The 16,945-nt window shown below is 63.0% G+C and overlaps 3 protein-coding genes across 12 annotated transcripts; 1 reads left to right on the forward strand and 2 right to left on the reverse strand.

Moving 5' to 3' along the window:
• Positions 1 to 8: 8 nt before the first annotated feature.
• Positions 9 to 6,542, reverse strand: SEZ6L2 (seizure related 6 homolog like 2). 5 transcript variants are annotated; one of them, XM_090051704.1, is made up of 19 exons: positions 6,359 to 6,542; positions 6,138 to 6,278; positions 5,833 to 6,060; positions 5,624 to 5,751; positions 5,344 to 5,545; positions 4,950 to 5,033; positions 4,442 to 4,627; positions 4,175 to 4,358; positions 3,945 to 4,108; positions 3,679 to 3,870; positions 3,415 to 3,553; positions 2,839 to 3,035; positions 2,570 to 2,764; positions 2,294 to 2,485; positions 2,024 to 2,215; positions 1,738 to 1,776; positions 1,528 to 1,645; positions 1,077 to 1,295; positions 9 to 969 (listed from the first exon to the last, which is right to left on the reverse strand). In XM_090051704.1, exons 1-19 carry the CDS (start codon positions 6,408 to 6,410, stop codon positions 753 to 755), a joined length of 3,069 nt encoding a protein of 1,022 aa, XP_089907830.1. In that variant the 5' UTR covers positions 6,411 to 6,542; the 3' UTR covers positions 9 to 752. The 5 variants fall into 5 exon arrangements, with proteins under 5 accessions (XP_089907830.1, XP_089907831.1, XP_089907833.1 ...); XM_090051707.1 differs by having other exon boundaries at positions 791 to 969; positions 1,077 to 1,140; XM_090051706.1 differs by having other exon boundaries at positions 791 to 969; positions 1,077 to 1,179.
• A 3,551-nt stretch (positions 6,543 to 10,093) lies between these two features.
• Positions 10,094 to 15,954, reverse strand: KCTD13 (potassium channel tetramerization domain containing 13). 5 transcript variants are annotated; one of them, XM_090051753.1, is made up of 7 exons: positions 15,824 to 15,954; positions 12,838 to 13,096; positions 11,983 to 12,152; positions 11,812 to 11,901; positions 11,666 to 11,718; positions 11,385 to 11,580; positions 10,094 to 10,667 (listed from the first exon to the last, which is right to left on the reverse strand). In XM_090051753.1, the coding sequence occupies exons 2-7, from the start codon at positions 13,088 to 13,090 to the stop codon at positions 10,431 to 10,433; spliced, it is 999 nt and encodes a 332-aa protein (XP_089907879.1). In that variant the 5' UTR covers positions 13,091 to 13,096; positions 15,824 to 15,954; the 3' UTR covers positions 10,094 to 10,430. The 5 variants fall into 5 exon arrangements, with proteins under 5 accessions (XP_089907879.1, XP_089907876.1, XP_089907875.1 ...); XM_090051750.1 differs by lacking the exon at positions 15,824 to 15,954 and adding an exon at positions 13,302 to 13,565; XM_090051749.1 differs by lacking the exon at positions 15,824 to 15,954 and adding an exon at positions 13,284 to 13,335.
• TMEM219 (transmembrane protein 219) lies at positions 13,612 to 16,627 on the forward strand. 2 transcript variants are annotated; one of them, XM_090051772.1, is made up of 6 exons: positions 13,612 to 13,745; positions 13,837 to 14,070; positions 14,162 to 14,194; positions 15,570 to 15,771; positions 16,017 to 16,137; positions 16,351 to 16,627. In XM_090051772.1, exons 1-6 carry the CDS (start codon positions 13,631 to 13,633, stop codon positions 16,483 to 16,485), a joined length of 840 nt encoding a protein of 279 aa, XP_089907898.1. In that variant the 5' UTR covers positions 13,612 to 13,630; the 3' UTR covers positions 16,486 to 16,627. The 2 variants fall into 2 exon arrangements, with proteins under 2 accessions (XP_089907898.1, XP_089907897.1); XM_090051771.1 differs by lacking the exons at positions 13,612 to 13,745; positions 13,837 to 14,070; positions 14,162 to 14,194 and adding exons at positions 15,188 to 15,501; positions 15,838 to 15,946.
• Positions 16,628 to 16,945: the final 318 nt, after the last annotated feature.

The following is a 16,945-nucleotide window of genomic DNA, read 5'->3' on the forward strand; positions in this document are numbered from 1 at the left end:
GTACAAAGGCGATTCACTCCTTTATTGTTATTGCTCCAACGGGCCGGAAGAGAGGATCGGAAACCCCCAAGGGGGCGGGGCCTGTGGTACCCCGCCCTCCGCCGTTACCCCTTCTGGGGGTATCCATCTGAAGAACGGCACAGGAATCTTTGCCCTCCTACACTCCACTTAAAAATAGTGGCTGTGATCTTAAAGGGATGAGGGCTCCTCCCTTCAACACAGTTTCCCTTAAGGCCTGCGTTAGTGTCCCCCAGATTGCTTAGAGCCGTCCCTCCCCCATTTGTTGCTTTAAATCTTAAAGGGATGAGTTCCAAAATAAAAGCCCCCTTGAGCTCAAGCCAAGCAATGGACCTTAAAAGGGATGCTTTGGGGAGTAAATCCCCTCCCATTTTTATTTAAAATTCCTTAAAGGGATCCCTTCCCAAAAGCCTATGCTCTTCAAGGACCCAAAATAAACATCCTCCTGCATTATTTTTATAGCCTTGAAGCATTTTTAACACCCCCCGCCCCCCAGCTCTAGAACAATTTTCCTCCTGCCATAGTTCACTGTCTCCTTTAAGGGCCTAAAACTCCTAGGGGGGGCCATTCCTGAACCTGCCACAAATAAATTAATAAATACAGAAATAAATAGGACACCATTTAAATTAACTGGGCAGTGGGGAGGAGTGAGGACCTTGGTCATGACCGTAATGAAGCTGGGGGGGGGCAGGGAAATGGGGTGCGTGAGCCTTGGCACATGGAATCCTGGTTATTTACAGGGTGGGGCTGAAGGGGCCACAAGGCATACTGGGACAGCTCAGGAGCCAAGTGGCGGACCCCCCCTCACAGGAACGAGGCCTTGGCATCCTGGGTCCAGTCCTGGCCTGACCCTGGCCCGCATTTTGCGGGAGGGGAGCAGGAGGGGGCCTCATGGCCCCCCCCCACCCCCACCTGGCGCCTTCAGATGGAGACTTCGTACTCCCTGGTGTCCTGTGGGGCAGCAAAACCTCCATCAGTCACAAGTCCCAGCCACCCACACCATTGTGGGGCGGGGAGGAATCCAGGCATCCAAGGAGTGGGGTGTGGGGCGTACTCACGCCAGCCTCATAGAGTGGGTTGTTGAAGTCAGATTCGACAGTGATGGGACTGTAGCTGTGTGAGCTGGAAAACGAGAACCCAAACAGCGACTTGCCCTGGAACCTGGGGGGGTGGGGCATGAGATGGGGGGGGGCAGGGCTTTGCCCCTTCCAGTTCCTTGCCCATTCCCCACCGCCATCCCTTTCAGAAGGAATGGCCTGGGTTGCCCATTTAACCACCTTCAGGGAAAAGACAGTATCCCTTTAAGAAACACCTCCTCACCAGGAAATCCACCCCCCCTTTAATGCTTATGTCCCACTCACTCAGCAAACCTCCCTTTAAGACCCAGCTCATAGAGGTGAAATCTGGGTACCCCTTTAAGAACCCCCTAAACCCTGCCCCTAGGTCCCATCCAGAGTGGCCTGAAAACCCCGTCCCCTGCACCATGCCCCAGCCCCGCCCAGCCTGTACCTGGTGTAATAGACGTAGATAGCACCAAGCAGCAGCAGGACCAGGACCACCGGCAGGAAGACAGCAAGCGCCAGGCCCCTGCCCCCCATGTGGCGGGAGGGGTCTGTCGTCTGGGTGACTGCCAATTAGAGACCAGGAGCCCCTTAGACTGCTCCTGGACTCACTGTAGCTCCCCGACCCTTGTCCAGCCCCCCGCCCCGCCCCACTCACCTTCCAGCTTGCGTTCATCCAGCAGCTCCTCGTAGGCCACTGAGGGAGAGACAGGAGTGAAGGGCACTGGGGGGCTGCAGGTTGGGAGTGAGGGGCACAGGCACTGTGGGGGGATGGGAGTGAGGGGTAGTATTGGGGGCTGTGGAGATCTTGGGGGCGGGGCCTGGGGAGGACATTCTCCTTGCAGTGAGGGGGAAGTCCAGGCACTGGGAAAGTGGTCAGGGGTCATCATCCCCTTGTAGTGGGGTGGGGCCCAGTCCAGGCACTGGGGGGTTGGGGGTTATACCCTTGCAGCGTGGCGGGGGCCCGGTCCAGGCACTGGGCCGCCCAGGCAGGCAGGTGATGGTGACATGTCCGAGCAGTTCATAGCCCTCATAGCAGAAGAAGCGCAGCGACTCTCCCGCCTGGTAGTGGTGCTTATAGAGCGTCTGGTAGCCATGCGCTGGCACACCCGGGTTGAGACAGGGCTCGTACTGCACTGTGGGGGGCAGGTTCTCAGCACTGGGTCCCCGTCCCCTGTCCTGTGACCTCCCTCCACCCCATCCCTTGCACTCACAGACACACTTGGGGACACGGTCGCTCCACTTGGGTGCACCGGTGTCACGTGCGTGGCAGGTCAGCGTGGCAGTGCCCTCCAGCGCGTACCCATCATTGCAGCGGAACCGTACCTGCGCGCCCAGCGGGAAGCGCCCATCTGAGGCACTGCGCCTCCCATGTGCCACCTCGCCGGGGTCCACGCAGTTCACCACTGCACCAGGGGGGCACTGGTCAGGGCAGGGTCCCCCCACTCCTGCCTGCACCCCCCACAACATGCCCCCCCAACCCGACTCACCGCGGTGGCAGGCTGGGGGAGGCCCGCTCCAGGCCAGGTCCCACTGGCAGGTGAGTACGTCAGCACCCACCAGAGCGTAGCCAGGCTGGCACTGGAAGGTGAGCACAGTGCCGCGGATGAGGGCACCATGCGAGGCGGAGCGCCAGCCTCCTGGCACAGCCGGCAGCTCGGGGCATGTGTCGTTGCGGTCCACCTCTGCACAGGAGGGAGATGGGTCAAGGGCCTGCAGCCTGCCAAGTCCCCCCAGCCCCCTGCCCCCTGAGCTGTACCAGTGTAGCGCAGCAGGAAACCCTGGCTGGGGCTCGGCGGGGGCCCTGTAGGGTCGGCCTGCAGCTGCACAGTGGCTGCGGCCCCGGACGACGTGAGCTGGAAGCGGGGCCGGGAGCCCAGAAACTGCCCCAGGACCCGCCCTGCCAACCCTGCCCCGTCTAGCACGGTCAGCGTGTCCTGCCCTCGCAGGTTCAGGCTGTTGGGAGGGGTGGGGGTTGGGGGGAAAACACAAAGGGAGAGAAGAAACAGACACTAGTGAGCGGGGGCGGGGCTAGACCCTGTGGCCCCCCGACACCCAGGGTTGGATCCCAGCCAAAAACTGGTGGCAGTGGTAGGATCCCAAGGGAGGGGCTGGGGAAAAGGGCAGTCAGGGGCCGTCACTTGGGGGAAGGAGGATCCAGTTTTCTAGAGTGGTCCCAGAAAAACATGGGGGGCTTGGGAAAGGGGCAAAGGGGATCCTGTTTTCTTGGTGGAATTCAGGAAAAGGGGGGGGCAAGAGTTTTTGGATGTCCCCTTTCAGGGTTTGTGGGGGTAGGGACAAGGGGTGGGGCCCATGGCAGGGTTGTGGCACCTACATCTCCATGTCCAGCAGCACCCGCTTCTCCTCCTGCACGTGGATGGTCCAGACACAGTCCTGGCCCGGCCCATAACTCTGTGGCCAGTCGGGGGAGAGCACCACGCCGGCCGGCTCTGACAGCTCCCCCCCGCACAGCGCTGCCAGCACATGGTCCATGAAGGCAGCGCCGCCAGGGGGCAGTGGGTTGGGAGTGAGGGGCACCATGGGGATCTGAGGAGTGTCTGGGAGCGGCGGGCCAGGCACAAGGAGCACAGGGCAGTACCTTTGCAAAGGGGCTCGGAGCCGTTCCAGTGAGGCGGTGCATCCTGGCACTGGATGGTGCGGGGGCCAGGTGCCAGGGCGTAGCCAGGGGTGCAGGCAAAAGTGACGAGGGCACCAGGCCCGAAGCTGGGGTCAGTGCTGCTGAAGTTGCCATGAGGCAGGAAGGGCTCATAGCACCGGTCGGCAGAGAAGGCTGTGGGGTGGGCGGGGGTCAGCAGCACAGTGGTGCCCCAGACCCTGTCCCGCATAGGGGTTGTGGGGACTCACCCTCATAGCGCAATGCCAGCAGTGGTGGGGCATGGGCGCCATCAGACACCAAGCTGAGCTGCAGGTGGGGGCCGTCGCTCTGCAGCCCGCGCTCAGGCACGTCATCCACATCTGAATCGAAGAGCACAGGGGCCTGGGCCGCCGCACCGCCACGCACCACCAGCCTGCGGTGGGCAGAGGTCAGAGGTCAGGTGTCCCACCCCACCTCCCCCCACCCGGCACCCGCTCACCGGTCGGCATCCTCGTCCAGAGCCAGGCGCTCAAAGTGCAGGTGCAGACGCTGCCCTGGCGCTGCCTCCAGCTCCCAGCGGCAGCTCAGGTTCAGGTTCAGGTTCAGGCCTGGGCCCAGGCCAGGCGCCCCCGGCAGGGCCAGGCGGCCCCGTGAGGCGTTGCGCACCAGGCCCCCACACGCTGCTGCCAGGTGGGGCCGGGGGGTCAGAGGACAGGCCCCCTGACCCCCAGCCCCGATGCAGCCGCAGGGGGACGGGGGAGCTCACCCAGGCAGAGGGGGCTGGGCCCGCTCCAGCGCGGCCGTGACACGTTGAGGCAGACGAGGGTCTCGGCGCCCTGGAGCCGGAAGCCAGGTGCACACTTAAAGGTGGCGGAGCCACCTGGGTGCAGGTCCGTGACAGTGACATCCCCGTTGTCAGGCTGGCTGGGGAAGGCGCAGCTCAGCAGGAAGGCTGTGGGGGGCAGAGCACAGGTGTCAGGTGCAGCCCTCCCAGCACTTTTGGTCTGGAGGACAAAAAAAACACCCTGCAGATTTTTGTCTGCAGGAAAGAAAAGATGGGGGCACCCACCCCCACTCACCAAGGGCACCTCCAGCTCCAGGGAGGGAGAAGCAAAAGGGGGCTCTTAAAAGGACAGCAGGATGTGTCCTGCTAAGCTAGGGTGTTAAGTGTGCCCTTTAAATGGACCCCACTAACTCCATCCTGTCAAAGGCTATGAGGCAGACCCTCAAAAAGAAAAAGGCTCCCAAAGGGGCAGGGAGGAAGCAACAGCTACCTCTGTTTCTTAAAGGGGCAGGGCCTTTCTTGAAAGAAGCAGGATGCTGAGGGTGCCCAGGGAGGAAGTGGCAGCCACCTCCATCTATTCAAAGGAAAGGGAGTTCCCTTAAAGGGGAGGGTTGGTGGGAATCTCTTAAACGGGCAGGGAGGAAGCGCCCCCATCAGGGGCAGTGTTCCCGCGAAGGAGTGGGGAAGTGCTTAAGGGGGCCACTACATTCCCGTACAGGGACAGGGACTGAAAAGTTGGGGGGCCCTTAAAGGGATGGGGAGAGCCTTTCAAGGGAGGGTAATGCCTTAAAGGGCGCGTCCCTCCTCAGGGGTCAGGGAAGTGCATGCAGTGCCGAGTTCCCTCAAAGAGTCGGAGGTCTCTCCCCGGACGGCGGGGGGCTCACCCTGGTAGCGCAGGCGGAAGGCGCCAGGGTGGCGGGCGGCGGCGGCGCTGCGAAACCGCACGCGCAGGCGGTTGCTGGGGCTGCGCAGGACGCGGCCCTCGGCCATGAGCGACGCGTTAGCCAGCAGCACCGGGGGGCCCCCGGCCGAGCTCGGCCCCTCCACCGCCAGCGCCGCCCCCTCGGGCAGGCTCAGCAGCTGCACCTGCGGGGGAGCGGGGTTAGCGCAGCCAGGCCCCGCTCCTGGCCCCCCAGGCCCCGCCCCCGCCCCCGCCCGGCTCACCTGCACCTCGATGCCGTAGCCCAGGTAGACGACGATGTCGTAGGTGCAGTCCACGCCCCCCAGGTCGGGGCCCCGCGCCGGCGACTCCACCAGCCCCTCGGGCCCCCGCAGCTCCTGGGCGCAGGCGACTGGGGGGGGGTTAGGACCTGCCCCCCAGCGGTGCTCCCCCCCGCCCCAGCGGTGCCCCCACCCCTGCCGCGCGCGCTCACCGGGCCGTAGGGTGGTAACGGTGACGGTGGTGGTGGTGATGAGGGTGGTGGTGGTGGTCTCGTCGTCGCCGTCGGGGCCGAAGGTGCCCGTGGCGGCGCGGGGGCGCTGCGGGGCGGGGGCCGGGGCAGCGGTGGAGCCCGGCGGGGTGGGAAGGAGCCGGAGCTGGGAGGAGGCCGAGGCCCCCACCGCTGTCTCGGGCGCCGGAGCGGGGGGCGGCTCGGCGGGAGCTGCGGGGGGACAGCGAGGTGAGACGAGCCCCGCAACACCCCCCCACACACCCCCGCCCGGGGCCCGCGGCTCCTACCCGCCGGTTGCACGAAGCCCGTCCTCAGCGCCGCGCCGTCCAGCAGCTCGGCCAGGCCCCGCGTGGGCAGCGGGGAGCCCGCGGCCGCCTCCGGCCCCTGCCCCGGGGACGCAGGCGCCTCATCCTCCTTGAGCGGCAGCGCTGCGGGGAGCTGGGGGTCAGGGGGCCCCGCACGCCCGGCGTGGCCCGCACCCCCGTCCCCGTCCCCGTCCCCGTCCTACCGCGCAGCAGGGGCAGCAGTAGCAGCGGCAGCAGGCGCGGCGCGGGGCTCATGGCGGGGCCGGACCCGCGCGGCTTCTGGCGCTTTCCTGCAGCAGCGGCGGCGGCGGCGATGCGGGGCGGGGAGCGGGCTCAGCCCCGCGCACGCGGGCTTCGGCCTCCCCCCGCCCCCGCCCCCGCAGCCGGCCCTCACACTGCCCCTGCCACCCTGCGTGCCTGAGCCCAAGCACTGCCCCTGCCACCCTGCAACCTGCACACCTGAGCCTGCATGCTGCCTCTGCCACCCCACCCACTGAGCCCCCTGAACTCAGGTATGCTGTCTCATCTGCTCTGGGACGGGATCTTCCTCCACCTCATGATCCTGCACCCACCCCATCCCACCTCATGACTCTCACCTGGCAGCCCAATGCCAGCACTGGGGGCATGCACAGGCAGCTGTGGGGCACGCTGAGCAGATATGGTGCCTGACCCTGACCCGGGAGTGCCAGGCCTACCCCTCAGCACCCACCACTGATCTGCTCCCATCGTGTAACCTCCTGTCCTCTAATGGTAGCCAGTGATGCACTACAATATAGAGTAAGGTAACGCACTGTAATAGCATCAATGTAATATACTGTACCATCCCATACTGTTGTTCAGCCTTTGCAAGCGAAAGTGACCACATCCAGCAGGAGGGGGTTGGGGGAGAAGAGAGAAAGGAAGAGGGAAAGATAAAGGGAGGGACAAAAGAGAATGGGGGAGAGAGGAAAAAGGAGAAAAACGACAAAGCAGAGAGGAGAGGGTGATGGCTAGGCCGCATAGGGCATGACAGCAACAAGGACCGGATGCGAGAGATCCTTGTTTTTTGGCCACGTGCTTCCTCCCTGCCTTTGCCATGCATCGCTGCTTGAAGGCCAGGGCTCCGTGCCCGAGCAGTGACCTCCCCAATGGACAGCCACATGCTAGACTAGAAGCAACACAATCCAATATATATATTATACTGTACAATACATTGTATTGCATTGTATCCATTACAATGATCAAATATCAGTTCATGTTGATCAATGTAATATAATACAATATAGTATAATATAATGGATGCAATACAGTGCAATACAATGCAACATAATACAATATAATATACGATCAATATGATACTATAATATAATGGAAACAACACAGTTCAGTACAATACAATGCAACGTAATGTAACAATGATATGGCATGTGGTTGATGCAGTAGTAGGACTTGCAGAAGATGATTGATGCAATCGAGTCAATATAGAAGATGGCATGATAGAAGAATAGGATGGACAAGATGCAACAAGGTTGGTCCATTTCATGTACTAGAACCTAGCAGTTGCAGTGCAATTGATATCTAATACAATCAATATACAGCACAACCAGTACATATTGCAATCAATACGTAATCTCATACGATACTCTGTAACACACCAAGCATGTGTGACCGGCTGCGATTGCTCTACTATGGTTCCTTAGGGCACAACAGCTGCAGTGTGACCTAAGTACAACAGAAGATAAGAAACCGCAAGAAGATTATTCTGTACCATATCATGTAATGTCATCATAACCTGGGAAATGGGGCTGAGGCAGCCCAACACACTGGGGCTTCCCAACCAACGTGGCCGTGGTGTGCCAGAGGTAAGCAGTTGTGACTTGGCATCTTGCCACAGCAATGACCTGTGAGGAGCTCGGAAGTGTGGGCGCAGGGATTGGTGGCATGGGGGCACCACCAGAGAACGTTAGGAACGTGGGTGTGTGGTGGGTGGGAAATAGCTGGACACTGCCATGATGGGTAGATGTGGCATGGTCGGCATGGCAGGGTGGAAGGTAACATCAGATTGCATCATTTCGTATCACATTGTATCAATGCTGGTGGCCCACAGCAAGGAGGTCTGGGGCTTGGCGTGGCCAGCTTCGCTTGCCAAGCACAGAGGCTCTGCAGCACCAGCAGGAAGACTGACGGCATGTTCAGGTTATTGAGCAAGGAACCATGAACCAAATGAAGCCCTGTGGTGCCCCTTTATGCACCCACACCTGGTGTACGGCGCCCATGGCTGGCCCCAGGATGGGGATGGAGTGGGGAAGGGCAGCGGGAGGATGCTGAGCTGCATTTTGTGAGGAGAGCCCATGAAGCCGGGCTGTCCAGGCTAGGGGAGGGGCTGGGGAGCAGGAGGAGGGGTGTCTGCTTGCTGTGGGCAAAGACAGAGCCCATTGAAATTAATCCCCATGATGGGACAGGGTATAGCATGCTGTGACATGTCCCATGCCAGGCACCATGCCAAGACCAGGCCAAGTCCTGGGCCTGTGGCCACACGTGGCCAAGCTGCACTGCGCCTCAGTGCCAGGGGCAGCATTGGGGAAGCTGTGGCAGTGCTAGCATGTGCTCTGGACGTGGTGGAGCACGGGGGCCTGCAGGGCACAAACACAGCGCAGAGCTAACATGGGTGCATGCAGACCAGGCCACACTGTGCAGCAGTGAGGGGGGGTGATGAGCCTGCACAAAGGTAATGAAGCTGTGACTGGGATGCAGGAGATGCACTAATTACCTTGCATCAATGGTGTGAAAACCATTCATGAGTCAGCAACTGCTACCCCTGCTTGTACCCCGCAGAGCCAGCTGCCCCACAGATGTGTCCCCTGGAGCCAGAAGGTCTCTAAGCCCTGCCTGGGCCTGGTGAGAGGATAACCAGACATGAGGCTGCAGTGGAGCTGAGGGGCTAGTGACTGACACCTGCCCTGTGGGTACCAGGGGGGACATCTGGGGGTGCCCCACAGCCCTGGCCCTGTTCCTGCCCCTGGTGTGCTGCTCTTGTTGGGGGGTACTATGGGGGGTCAGCACCCCTGCCCCCATCTGTGACTAGGTTGGCAGCCTGCGCCCAGTGGTATGCATGGGTGGGCATGGGGCAGGGCCCCGTGGCCCCCCTGGCCTTCAGCAGCTGCTTCTCTTTGCCCTACCCTGGGTGGGAGGCGCAGCCACACAACGCACTACCAGGCACTAGCCCGTGCCAGGCCCCAGGGGGACCAGGCCCAGGCTTTGGGCCTAGCCCTTGCCTCAGTGACTGGCTAGAGCGCAGGTCCCGGTGGGAAGTCTCCAGCCCTTCATGGAGAGCAGCTACTTTGGTAGTGCAGCCTGCTGGGTGCTCCTGGGTGGGGAGTGCTGAGGACACCTGGGTTTGCTCCCAGGCCCAGAGGATGCAATCTGCACCCCCACAACCCTGCAGAGCACCCAATGGCCCCCATGTGCTCTTTGTGGGAACCTGTGGCACCCAAGCATGGCTGGGCCCTTGACTTCTGTGTCTGGCACCTGAGCACCAGTGGCAGGATCAGAGCCCAAGAGGACTGGCCCTCCCGGGGGGGAGGGGGGAATGGAGGAGGGCTGAGCCCAGGCTTTCCCACAGTTCTTTATTCCAATAATTTAATAGAAAATGAAACTGGAAACCAACAGAAAATTAAAAAAAAAAAAAGGGAAGTGAAACAAAGCAAAAACCAAAACCTCCCCAAATCATTACAAATAAATTATACAAAAAAGAGGGAAATGGAAAATGAGCAGCAGTGCAGGGTGGGGGGGGTGTCAGATTTTAGGAGGGGGATTTTTGGGGTTTCCCATTGAGTTTGGGGGTAGGGTAGACACACTGGAGCATACCACGACTCCAAAGGGGGACAGTGGGGTTATACCACCCAGCCAGGAGGGAGGGACAAGGGTGGCTGGGGCCGTACCATAGTGTTTTTTTTGGGGGGGGGGGTAAGTGAAACATACCATGTTCTGTTTCAAGGAGCAGGGAAAAAAAAGGCAACTAGGGCTGTACTATAGTGTTTTTTGGGGGGAGGAAGTGGAACATACCATGTTGTAAGAGTCAGGGTGCTTTGGAGACCCCCCACCCCATACATAGCCCATGCCCCTCCCCTAAGTAGGAGGGGGCATCCCAGCCTGGCCTGCAGTGCGGGGGACATTGGGCTGTGAGCTCCTTAGCAGACACAGGACCCCCTGCTGCTCTCTCAGCCTGAACGGGGAGGTGGGCAGCAAAGGTCAAGGGTCAGGAGCAGGCTACCGGGGGCAGGGGCAGCCAGGAGGTCAGTCCTTGAAAACAGCCTGGTGGCCATGGGAACGCTCATCGTGAGTGATGTGGCGCCGCACGTGGATACGTCGCACCCGGTGCTCCCGCCCATCCTCATCCTCAGCACGGGGCGCCCCGCCCCCACCGGCCGCGCCACCCGTGGCCTCCAGCAGCGCCTTGTCGGGCACCCGCGGCGTCTCGTAGATCAGGATGTTCAGTGTTTCCTCGAAGATCCGTGCCTCGGGGAACTCCACCTGCGTGGGGGTCAGGGGTCAGAGGGCCCGAGGCCTGTGGGGGGGTGGGGCACAGCCTTATGAGGTATACCAACTCCCCTTGGGATGGGGGGGAACTGTCCAATCTAGCTTGCTCTGGAATGTACCAAAGACCAATAGGAGGAACTAAAAATGACTTCGCTCAGCACTCTAATGTACCAAGTATCAACAAGATGTGGGGACATAAGGGCTCAGACCATACCACTGTCCCTGTGGTGTGATGGAATGTACCAAATACCAACATAATGGGGAGATCTGGAACATACCAAATATCAATGGAAAGGGGGGGAAGTCTAAACAAGGCTCCAGGGCCAGGCAGAGCTCTGGGAAATACCAAATGCCAATATAAGGGGAGGGCAGAGATTTGGACCATATAAAGTGCCCATAAAATGGGGGGTTGAGACATACCAAGCCAACAAAAAGGTGGGTGAAGAGATTTGGGGCATACCAAGTGCCAATATAATGGGGAACAGAAAAGATTTGGAACATACCAAGTACCCTATAAGGGTGGGTAAAAAGATTTGGAGCATAGCAGGTGCCAAGGTGTGGGGTTCTTTCCCACCTCCTACTGGATTGCACCAAATTCCTATACTGGGGAGGGGGAAATGTACCAAGTGACCACAGAGGGTGTGCAGTGCAGCTCCCTGTCAGCCTTGCCTAGCAGGATGTACCAAGCCCAGAGGAGGAGGGGTCCCACACCTTGGTTTGCTTCTTTTCCGTGGCGTAGACGATGGAGGTACAGCAGACCTCGGCAATCTTGCGGCCCTGCCCATAGAAGGACCAGCAGCAGATCTCGTCACCTAGCACGTCCTTGACGAAGAGCACGCGCCCGTTGAAGCGCAGCGCCAGCTTGTCAAACAGCTCAATGTTCTTCAGCAGGTTGTCGTCCGAGTTGCTGGGGGGGGGGTGAGGCAATGGCACCATGAGCGAGGCAGGGCAGAAGCTGGGGGCTGTGGGGGTGGGGGCAAGGGCATCCTTACCTGGTGTATGAATATTTGTTGTTGCTCCGGTTATGTAGCAATTTCACCACTGGCTGTAGGAAGAGAAGCCACAGGATGTGGGGGTTGGAGTTGAGCAGGACAGTGGAAGGAGAGGGTCCCTGTCCTGCTGCTTCCCCATCACTCACCTTAGAGCAGCTGGAGATGATCTGCTGCTCTTCTTTGGGGGACGTCACCATGGGGATCAGGCACAGGGGATCGTAGGCCTCACTTTTGTGCTACGCGGAGACACCCAGAGTCACCACTGCCCCCCTCCCCCATCGCATGCAGACAGAGCCCTGCCCCTGCCCCCAGGTTACCTGCAGGGCTAGCTGGCAGTCCTCCACCAGCCCCTGGATGAGGTAGTAGCGCGCCTCGCATAGCACTTCCTCCAGCTCCCGCTGCGATGCAGGCAGCGGCACCGCCCCATCCCTCAGGTAGTTCAGGATTGTGCCGAAATGGCGCCCATTCCGATCGATCAGGATCCAGCCTGGGGGTGGGGGGGTAAGAGGGCTGCTGGCCAGCAGGGGGCCCCGCACCAGGCTCTGGATGGCCATGGCACAGAGCAGGGGTCTGCTCGCCACCAGAGGGGCATGCCCTGGTGCTTCTTCCTTTGGGCCTCTTGATGGCCTCCCTTGCCTGGACCTGCCCCTCCACACCCAACTGCTCCAGCTACACCACCAGAACCAATGGATCTGGGAAATGGCCGTTCTCAGCAGGGGGCGCAGGGGAAGGGGCTGGGGGGCAGGAGCACCGGAGCTGGGGAGGGCCTGGCTATTAGCATGGCAGTGGTGGGGCATGGGACAGAAGTGATGGGGCTGGGGGGGAGCAGGGCAGGAACAGCGGAAGGGGGGGCTGGATGTCAGCAGGGTGGCGGGGGGGCTGTAGGGCAGGAGAAGCAGAGGGGGCTGGCTGTCAGCAGAGCGGCGGGGGGGCTGTGGGCAGGAGTCGTGGAGGGAAGGAGCTGGCTATCAGCAGGGTGGCGGGGGGGCTGGAAGGCAGGAGCAGCAGGGGGGCTGGCTGTCAGCAGGGCAGTGGGGCAAAAGTGGCACGCGGGGCTGGCTGTCAGCAAGCTGGCGGGGCAGGCTTTCAGCAGGGCAGGAGTGACGGGGGGCGGGGGCTGGCTGTCAGCAGGGCGGTAGGGCAGGAGTGCAGCCCGGGGCACCAGGTCGTACCTTCGCTGTCGGTGAGCACCTCCATGCGGCCGCTGAACATAGCCTTGAGCATGGTGTCTTGCTTGCTGAGGGTCTGCAGCGTGGTATAGTGCAGCGACCCGCCCACGTTCAGCTTCACGTACTTGCTACTGGGGTTCAAGGGCTTGAGGTCGAAGGTGGCGCCCGTGGGCGCCGCGGCCGATGCGGGGGGCTGCGTGGGCGCCGTGGAGGCGCAGGCCTCGGCGCCCGGGACTGCCGTGGCCTCCGCCGACATCGTCGCCTGCGGGCAGGAGACGCCGGGGTGAGCCCGCAGAAATCCACCTTGCCCGGCGCAGCGACCTCCGACCCCGCCACAGACCTCTACTACCCTGCGGCCCCGGGCTCACCCGTCTTGCCCGGGGGTGGGTGCCGAAGCCCCCCGCGCCCGCCCCTCCCCCCGCACCCGCAGCCCGGGACAGGAGCCGCACCGCGCATGCGCGACGGACCCCCGCGCTTAGCCTGCACATCCGGGTCCTCCCCGTTGAGCTGCAGGGAGAGGGCGTGGCGAAAGCCACGCATGTGCAGAATGCGACATCGGGGGTGCGGCAGAGCGAGCGGAGCATGCGCTATAGGAGGAAGCTCCCACCCAGCCCCGGCAGGCAGGCAGTGTGACGCATGCGCACAGACTTATAGTCGTTAGGCCCGTTGGTGAGGGGCGGGGTGTATGTCACAAGGACCGCGCCGTCATTGGCGCCCGGGTATCACATGAGGGCGGAAGAGGAAGTGGGGCGGAGAGTCACGTGGCAAACTCGGGCCACACGTGTTGCGCGGGGCCATGCGCGGCGCGGACGAGAACCGGGACCCCGAAGGGGCAGCGCGGGCCCCGCGCGGCGACAAGGCTGCGGTGGCGGCGGCTGGGCTGCACGACGTCTCCAACCGCCTCTCTCCAGGTACTGCTGCGGAGGTCCAGTTGTCCCGCTGCCGCCGGCCCCGCGAGAGTGGCACAAGTGGCCGCTTATCCCCTCCCTCTTCTGCCCCCAGGCCCGCGGGACCCCAACGCCTTCGCCGAGGACCCCGAGACGGCGCGCCCCCGCCCCCCGCCCCCGGACGCCTGGGTCCCGCCGCGCTGCGCGCCCCCGCCGCGACCCCAGCTGGGTGCCATCTTCCAGAACCGCTGGGGCCTTTCGTTCATCAGCGACCCGGGGCCTCCCGCCGCCCCGCGCGACGGCATGAGCCGCCCGGACTGGGAGGCGGCGCGCAGATACCACCGCGATGGTGAGGGAGGGAGGGTGGGTGGGGCTGTGGAGAGGGACACGGGGCACCGTGGTTGGGCACTGCATGGCCTCACCCCCTGTTCTCTCCACAGCCTGGGATCACGTCTGGAAGGAGCACACGCAAGGTGAGTGCTGGGGGAGAGGGGTGTTGAGCAGTGCTTGGATGCCTGGGGTCGGGCAGTTGGGGGAGGGGTGCATGGGTCTGGACACCTGGGTTCCCTTGTGCTAACCCCAGCTCTGTCTCCACAGTGCCCAGCAGCGTGGCCGTCTACACAGATGCCCTGGACGGGAAGGGTTAAACGCCCTCCCACGGGCTGAAGATGCTGCTATGACCCTGGGGCAGGGCCCCAGGGCTGCCTGTCCCCTGCTCTGTTGGCTGCCTCCTGGTGGGCCCAGGGGGAGGGGGCTCCCCTGGTGCATTGTGGGAGTTGCATCTGGGGGCAGGTTTGGTGGTGGGGGCTGGTCTTCTCCACCCCAAATGCACCTGGCACAGGGGCAGGGATGGCTGCCTTGGTGGCAGGGGACAGCTGGGCACCCCAGGGTGTTTTGTGGAGGGCATGTGGAGGCCTTGGGGCCTGGCTTGGTCAGTCTGTCAGCTTCTGTTATTTCCTGTTCTGTCCCCATTAAATCCCAAGTTGGTCCTTGGTCCCACTGTTTTCCTTTCTTTTTGTCTGGGGGTAGTAGTTTGCCTAAGGCAAAGACACATGGAAGATGCTCAAGCTGTGCCTGCAGGCAGGGAGCTGCCTTCTGCCTCTGGGCTGGGCTACTGCTGCTGTCTGACACCCTAGAGGGAGGGTTTACTCACCTCTGGCCACCTGTGTCTACTGGGGTGTTCCCTGTCCTTGCTGCTCTTGACTAGGGGCAGCTGCAAGGGTGAGATGGCCTGTTCTGCCTCCACCCCAGGAACCTAGCATGCATCGCTACACTCTACCACTGTCGCCAATGCCGGGGGGGGGACGGGGAGCCCTGGTGGTGGTGGTGGTGGTGGGGGGGGGTGTTTTCTGCTGCAGCTGGGTCTGGGGAGGGAGGGTGTAACGCTTGTACCCCGCTGGCAGCAGCAGGTTCCCTTGTCTACACAACCAGCCTCTCTGCGGCAGTCTTACACCGTGGCCGCGCCAGCGTCGCAAAAGGCTGCTCTAGCCGCCTGGAGGCACCGCATTTTGCAGCCTCCTAACACCGCCTACTGGCCTCAGCGCATGCGTGGTGCAGTCACGGCTTCCGCCAGCGAACTTCGCAAGCCGGCAGCGCAGCGTCTTGGAGGGACTGGGGCGGAGCTGTGCGCATGGCGGGGGGGTCGGGCTCGCTGCTGCAATGCCTGGTGCAGCGCCCCCCGCTGGCCGCCTGCGCCTTAGGGCTGGCGGCTCTGGGACTGGCGCTGGCGGCGCTGGGCGCGCACGTGCGGGCGCACAACGTGCGGGACTCTGAGGCGCAGGTGCGGGGCACTGTGGCCGGGTGGACGGGCCGTGGGGCGGGGCGGTACTGAGCGCGCTGCCCCCGCAGGACTGGAACTCGCTGCTGGCCGCCGTGGCCGAGCTGCGCTTCTGCCCCGAGCCCGTCCCGGCGCCGCCCCCAACGCCCGGGACGGCCGCCTCCGCGTCTGTGTCCGTCCAGGTGGCACTGCGTTTCGAGCTCCCAGGCGCGCCCCGCCCCAACGCCACGCGCTTCGCGGCCACTGTCTCTGCGCGCCGCCTCGGGCTCGCAGGTGAGCGCCTCCCCCGCCCGCGACCCGCCCGCTACCCCAGCCCCGTACTGACCCCGCCCCCCGCAGGCCCGGCTGCTGCGCTGCCTGTGCGCCTGGTTGCGCTGAACCCGTGGGGCGGCCCCGGCAGCTCCTGCCTGCGCCTAGACGGCCCCGCCGAGCTGCTGCCCCGACACAGGTGAGTGCGGGGAGGGGCCGGGTCGGACCGGCCTAGGCTCCTCCTCCTGCTGAAGCCCCTACTCCCGCAGGGAGCCGCCGCGCTGCGTGCTGGGACCCACGGAGGCCGCGGCTGGAGTGACGCAGGGGGACGGGGCCTGCCTCCGCCCGCACTACCTCCCCGATCCTGTGCTCACACCCACGCTCAGCCCGGTGAGGCGCGAGAGGGGTGTGGGGACGTCACGGCAGGGGCGGGGCTGTGGGGGGCAAGGTCCAATAGGGGGGGCGTGCATATGGGGGAGGAACGGGGGAGGGGCTATGAAGGTCACCAAGCAATAGGGCAGGAGCGAAGAACAGCGGCAGGGGTGTGTAGGGGGTGGGACTTTGCGGCCCCCCCTGACCCTTTTCCCCCCCCTCCCCCCCTAGGAGGAGCGTGCAATGTGTAGTGAGCGCCTGGTGCTGTCTGGCCTAGCCCTTCTAGGTCTCTGCGCCCTGGGCTTGGCTCTGGCGGCTGCCGGCATCTGGCCCCCACCTGCCCACAACAAGTGGGCCCAGGTGTAGTGTTGCCGAGGTCCGGTGTGTAGGGGCCCTGGGCTTCCAGGCATTCAACGGGGCTCTGCTTGGGTCAGGTGCCCTGATGCCAATCTTTCCTCCCCAGATGCCTGCACAGGGCTGCGGTGCCCTAATAAAAGTTTGGAGCCTCCCTGGCTGTGCGTCCTGCTTCCTCCGGACCGCAGCTGGGCTGTGGGAGCCGCTTGCCCTCTCTGTGGGGCTGGTGCCCAAAAGCCCTCTGGGTGGGGGTGGCGGCCATGGGGGTCTCCTGCCTGCCTCAGGCTGGTGGGAGCAGCATCCCCTTGGGGGGCCTGTTCTGGACTGGCAGCTGTGGTGGCCTCATGCCTGGCTGAGCGGGAGCCTTGGGCCAGGGCATCTCCCTGGAGTGTGGCTGGAAGCATGCAGGCAGCGTTGCTCTGGGGGCAGGGCTGGCTCCCTTCACACCTGGGGTTGGCAGACATGGGGGTGT

This window comes from Crocodylus siamensis, chromosome 6, assembly GCF_052110815.1.
Source record: "Crocodylus siamensis isolate JL-2025a chromosome 6, ASM5211081v1, whole genome shotgun sequence".
Lineage (NCBI taxonomy): Eukaryota > Metazoa > Chordata > Crocodylia > Crocodylidae > Crocodylus > Crocodylus siamensis.